Source organism: Egretta garzetta, unplaced genomic scaffold (genome assembly GCF_000687185.1).
Source record: "Egretta garzetta isolate BGI_Z169 unplaced genomic scaffold, ASM68718v1 scaffold551, whole genome shotgun sequence".
NCBI lineage: Eukaryota > Metazoa > Chordata > Aves > Pelecaniformes > Ardeidae > Egretta > Egretta garzetta.
Genome location: NW_009258493.1, coordinates 563,005 through 568,725, shown reverse-complemented (window position 1 = coordinate 568,725; position 5,721 = coordinate 563,005). Strand labels below are relative to the sequence as shown.

Genomic DNA, 5,721 nt, shown 5'->3' with positions numbered 1-5,721 from the left:
GGGCGTTGATTTCCCGCCAGCGCTGCCGATATGCTTCAACTGTCTGTCGGTCCACGGGTATCTGCTTGCGCCGGTGCTGCTTCTCCTCCTCTGTGAACCACTCCGGCAGCTCTCCCTCATCCTCATTGAAGGAATACCTGGGGGCGGGGAGGGGTTTCAGTTGAGTTATGAGTGGGAAATGGGGTCCCCACACCAATACATCTGCCATCCCCATGGCCTATCTCCTGTTGGGAAACCGAACACTGCTCCCCCTCCAGCTACCGCAGCTGCAAGTACCTGTTGAAGGAGTCATCAATCAGGTCCCGCCTGGCCTTTTTGGAGGTGGCAATGACGGAGCCGAGTGCCAGGCCCTCTGCATCCAGGACACGAGCTCTTTTCACTGCAGCATATGGACAGATTAAAGCTTGGCCTATCTGCAAGCAGCCTGAGACCCAGGGAGCAGCAAGCAGCCCTGCCAGCCCAGAAAAGCATAGTCTGACCCTGCCTCTTGTCCCTAAAGAGGGACTCACATGGTGTCACCGGGTGCGTGTGGGTCCAGACAGCACCCCCCACTCACCTGGGTTCTCAATGGGCACCACCTCGAAGCCACACGGCTCGACACGGCCCTGCTTCCTCCCCACAGGGGCCAGTGGCCTGCACAGAGGAAAGTGGTCAGAGCTGGGGTCTCAACTCCCTGCTCTCCAGGGCTGTGGAGCTGGGGGAGAACACCCAGACCGCTCCCCTCTCAGCCCTCACCTCTCCTCGTCACTGCTGCTGTCATCATCACTGCTCTCCTCATCCTGCGCTTTGCCAGCATCGGGTCCTGCGTCTGTGGCAGGCGGGGTCTCAGCTGGAGCTTCCTCCTGGGGTACCACCTTCTTCTCCCCTTTCCTTGTTGTTTTGTCTGGGGAACAGGAACCACTGGGTGAGAAAGGGTTGAGGCAGACCCCACTGCAGATCATAGAATCACAGAATCATTTACGCTGGAAAAGCCCTTTAAGATGATCAAGCCCAACCGTTCCCCTAACCCTGCTATCCCACCACTAAACCCTGGCCCTAAGCACCTCATCTGCCTGGCTTTCAAATCCCTCCAGGGATGGGGACTCGACCCCTTCCCTGGGCAGCCCCTTCCAGTGCCTGACAGCCCTTTTGAAGAAGAAATTTTTCCCAATGTCCAACCTAAACCTGCCCTGGCACAACTTGAGGCCATTTCCCCTCGCCCTACTGCCCATTACCAGGGAGAAGAGGCCAACCCCCACCTTGTACAGCCTCCTTTCAGGTAGTTGTAGACTACTATCATTCTAGAGACCAGCTCATTAATGCTATGCTAACACCAACTCATTAACTGCGTAATGATACGGGCTGAAAGCAATCTCTGGAAATCTCCGCTCCTGCTCAGAACGGCGTCCACATCATGGTTTGGATCCAGTGCCCCACACTGGGCCGTGGGGCTGTCCCTCCGTGCCCCCTGCTAGCGACGCAGCCCCCCACTCACCTCTCTGAGACTCGCGCTGTCTCTCAGCCAACATCTGTGACTGCCCCAGCTCCAGGTCCTCATCCGCATCGTCCTCGATGCCAGCAAAGGCGTCCTGGGGATGGGGAGCAGCAGCTCAGGAGACACAGGGCAGACCTGGGGGGCTGCTGGGGCCGAGGCTGCTCTGTCATTTCTGGCCCAGTAGGACTCACCTTCCCAAACCACAGGCTGGTCTGCCGTTCCTCCAGCACCGACTTCTCTTCCAGGGGCACCAGCAGGGGATTCTCCTCTTCTTCCCCTTCCTCCTCTTCTTCCTTCTTCTTAAACTTTACCCTGTGACAAACAGCAGCAGGATCAGTGCTCCCCAGCCAGGATAGGGTGTGCCCACTGCTGGACTCCGTAGCTGCTCCAAAGGAAGCCCCGGCCCCAGGGAGGCCTCTCCCAGCTCTCACCTCTTTGCACCCTGCTCTCGCCTTTCCCGCTCCAGCCGGCGCTGACGGGCCTCTATCTCAACCAGCTCCTCCGGGTCCAGATCGCTGGCCAGGGACACATCATCCTCTTCCTCGTGATCCGAGACACAAATGTCATCGTCCCCTGGTCCCATCTCCAGGAGGGCATCTGCCGACGCCATGTCCCCGCGGGTCAGCTCGTTCAGCAGCTGCAACGCAAGTCCAGTGAGACTGGAGTCACAAGCTACAGTGCATCAGCTGTGGGCCCGCCACTGTCCCAGTCCAATGGCTCTGGGAGCCAGGCCTCCCCCCGCCCCACACACCGGGGTCCTGTGGATAGTCCGGAGGGAGAACATGCTGGTGTCACCATCATCGGCGATTGAGACACCAGGGAGGTCCATCTTCAGCTCTACACGCTCACGCTGCTTCCGCTGCTCCTTCAGGATCTTCTTCTTCTTTCTAAAAAAAAAAAAAAAAAAAAAAAAAAAAAAAAGAGACAAAGGAATGAGGCCATGCTGCCTCCCTCCCCGCACATGCACATCCCAGTGGCTCATCCACTGCCACACTGATGTCAGATCTTCCCCAGGATGGGGACCCAGCAGCGCTGCCATCCCTCTGAGGGGTCCCCAGGTCCCCAGTCCTGGGGCAAAGGGGGCCCAGGCCAGCTTGGAACAGCCGCTTCACCTGCCCAGAGGAGCAGACGACCCCAAGGACCCCAGATGCACAAATCCCACCTGCCACCCTCTGTCCCTGTGTCTAGAGCTCCCCCTGTGTTCTGCTGGCCTGGTACTCCCCTTTCTTTCCTCATCCAAGCTCTTTTTACCTCTTTAACTCTGCCAGCTCCTTGGCCTTCATCTCTGCCAACGCCAGCTCTACCTCCTCCTCTTCCTCTTTCACCACCTCATCAGCTGTGGCTCTTGACGACGTCTTTTTCTCCTTCTTCTCCTCCTCTTTGCCTTCCTCCTCTTCACCGGAGCTCAGGCTGCCAAAAGGAAGGAGCTCAGACCATCTCTCCCAGTGGCAGGCCCATCCCACTGCATTGGCACTCTGGGGCAGCTCTGTTGTTCTTACTTGATATCCAGCTCCTTTGCCTGCTCTTTCAGCTTTACCCAGAATAATGCCCTGTCCCAGAGTCCCCCAGTACCTGAGCTCTTTGCGTCCCAGCACGCGGATGTCCTTGCAGCACTGACGCAGCTCCTCTGTGGTGGAGCTGTGATTCTCCAGCTCACCGTCCCCCAGTGTGATCTGGGCAGACCAGAGGGAAAGGGCTGTCACACCTGATCCCTACCTCCTGCCCTGCCTCCCCTGCACAATAACAGGAATGGGGCCATTTCTGGGGCACCTGGCTCTCTCTTCTTATCGCTCCATGCTCCCAGGGACATCTCAGGGGCCACCAAGGTCCCCCTCAGTTCAGGCACTCACCTCATTGGCCTTGGAAAGGAAGTCCACGGGGTTGGGAGCCTTGAGGAAGTCCATCAGGGTGAAGCGGTGGTAGAGGGTTGTGTCACCATCTGCATAGCCTTCTGCCTACAGGAGGAAGGAGCTGTATAAGCCGTAGCAGGGCACATACAGGCAACTTCAACCATCCCTAAAGGGTGAATGATGTCACATAACTCATGTCTTGCTGCAGTGTCCACCTGAACATGCCCACGTGACTTAGGGGCGAGGGCAAGTTACCAGCCCCAACCTGCCACAGCGACTCCCAGTCCCACCTCAGACTCAGAGAGGTGACAGAAACAGAGGTTTGTGTCAGCTCCGTGACCGGTTGAGACCACTTGACGTAGCCTTTACTGTCCTGTGTCCTAAAGATGCTCCACAGAGACACAAACCATGCAGCCAACCGCTGCAGGGAGGGTTTTACTGATCCATCCCCAGCCTCACAACTTGCTCACTGTTTCCCCCTCACTACACCACCTTCTAAGGCTGTAAACGTCCCCAAAATTGGCTCTTCCACCACTTCTCATCCCCAGACCTTTCATTTTCCTGAGCAACTTTGCTTATTACAATCTCTTTGGCCCCAGTCCCCAGCCCCTTTAGTGTGTACTTGGCCTTGCTGTCCAGCAAAGCAAGCTCATACCTTTGGCTTCTTTTTGCTGACCAACTCGCTAACAGACTTAGTCTGAATCTCCACCTCCTTGAAGGCGTATTTTGGATCAAAGAACTTGCTGTCAATTTTGTCCGGAGCCTGATAACCTGTGACAAAGGAATCGGAGGCATCAGCAGGTTCTTCCCAGCCCCATCCCAGTGGCTGTAGGTCTCCCCGGCTGCTCACCCTGGCACACCACAAAAATCTCAGCGGACTCGTTGCGGGAAGCTTGGGGCTTGGTGGCCTGGACCTTGTGGAAGAACTGCTGGAAGATCCAGAGAAGCGGCTGGTAGTCCCGGGACCGAAAAACCTTGGTGATGAACCAGCCGCCTTTGCAGAGGAACTCGCAGGCCAGTTTCAGGGCCATGAGGGTCAAGTTGGCTGGAGCAGGGGAGAGGAGCAGTCAGCAGTTGTCACCATGCCCAGTGCCCAGCTCCCCGTCCCACAGTGCAGACCACTGCCACCCTGCCCTGCTGGGGTATGAGATGTGCCTGCCCACGTACACCCCCCAGACCGCACGCCAGCCCCGGGCAGGCCCCACCTTGTGAGTAGGCATCATGCACCCAGCTGGCTCCCACGTTGGGAGCTCCATCATTCAGCACCACGTCCACCTTCCACGTCTGCAGCTCCTTGCGCAGGGCCTGAGGAATGGGGACAGGCATTTGTCCCACTAACCCCTCTACAAGAATCAATGGGCAGCACCCCCCAACTCACATTAGCTCAGCTCAGCCCCCTGCCACGGTTCTACCAGACCAGTGCGTGACGCTCAGGGGAGAGGAGACAGGTTTGTACCTGGCGGCACTTGTCAGTGGTGATGTCCTCCTGCAGTGTCACCACATTGGGAATGGGCTTGATGGGGACCAAGTCCACCCCTGGTGTAAGGAAGAGATGCAAACATTACAACCTCTCAAAACCAGGCTCCAGCCCATCCCACGTGGCTTCCCCATCTGCCCTCTCCTCCCACCAGGATCCCCAAATCCAGGATTCCCATCCTTTGGCCTCATCTAGGGACTGTGGTAGAGATCCCTGCCCCCAGCCCACCCCTCACTAATCACTCACCAATGATCAAGCTGGAAACCGGCATGAATTTGGAAGCCACCTGCAGCCTGGAAACAACAGAAAGAGTCAAAGCTACAGCAGGATCCCAGGAGAGCCCTCAGCCTTGAACTGTGCTTCCTGCGTGTTTGGGATCAACTTTGGCATCAAGGACAGAGACTGAGGTGAGCCACCACAACAGAAAGCACAAAAGCCATTTCACAAGGAGGTCCCTGGGGCACTGGGCTGTGACTTGGGGGCCCTGACAGCACTCACCATCCGCCAGGAGCTGCACACAGGTCCAGCAGTGCCCGGGCCTTCTGCAGGAACTGGAACTTCCTATTGAGCTGGAGAAGCTTGAAGGAGGAGCGGGAGCGGAAGCCTGTGGGACGGAGAGGCATGTATGGTAACACATACCAGTGTTATGGGCTACCGGGGCCACAGCCCCCCTGCCCCACAGCGAGCGGGCAGGCCCCTCACCTGTCTCCTTGGCCAGGTGGTAGAACTTGTCCCTCCGGCTCTTGCCCAATTTGCTTTTCTTGCCCATGGCGGCGCCGGGAGGGCCCCTCGGTGCGGTCGGGACCTGCTGTCAGCCGTCGGCACGGACCTGAAGAAGCAGCCGGGGTGAGCTCGGGGTGAAGGGAAGGGACGGCCCAGTGCCCTCCCGCCACCTCCCCAGGGAAACCCCAGCGTCCCCT

The 5,721-nt window shown here is 57.9% G+C and overlaps 1 protein-coding gene across 1 annotated transcript in view; it reads right to left on the bottom strand.

The window, feature by feature from the left end:
* The window catches only part of FTSJ3 (FtsJ RNA 2'-O-methyltransferase 3), a 7,340-nt gene extending 1,677 nt beyond the window's left edge, over positions 1-5,663 (bottom strand). Inside the window, 19 exon segments of the mRNA XM_009645554.2 lie at positions 1-137; positions 277-379; positions 557-633; positions 736-883; positions 1,475-1,568; positions 1,666-1,786; positions 1,906-2,111; positions 2,226-2,361; positions 2,726-2,884; positions 2,974-3,029; positions 3,031-3,147; positions 3,325-3,429; positions 3,980-4,095; positions 4,175-4,369; positions 4,530-4,629; positions 4,781-4,860; positions 5,048-5,094; positions 5,300-5,405; positions 5,504-5,663. Coding sequence (XP_009643849.1) covers positions 1-137; positions 277-379; positions 557-633; positions 736-883; positions 1,475-1,568; positions 1,666-1,786; positions 1,906-2,111; positions 2,226-2,361; positions 2,726-2,884; positions 2,974-3,029; positions 3,031-3,147; positions 3,325-3,429; positions 3,980-4,095; positions 4,175-4,369; positions 4,530-4,629; positions 4,781-4,860; positions 5,048-5,094; positions 5,300-5,405; positions 5,504-5,570 — 2,170 coding nt within the window. The 5' untranslated portion in view covers positions 5,571-5,663.
* Positions 5,664-5,721: the final 58 nt, after the last annotated feature.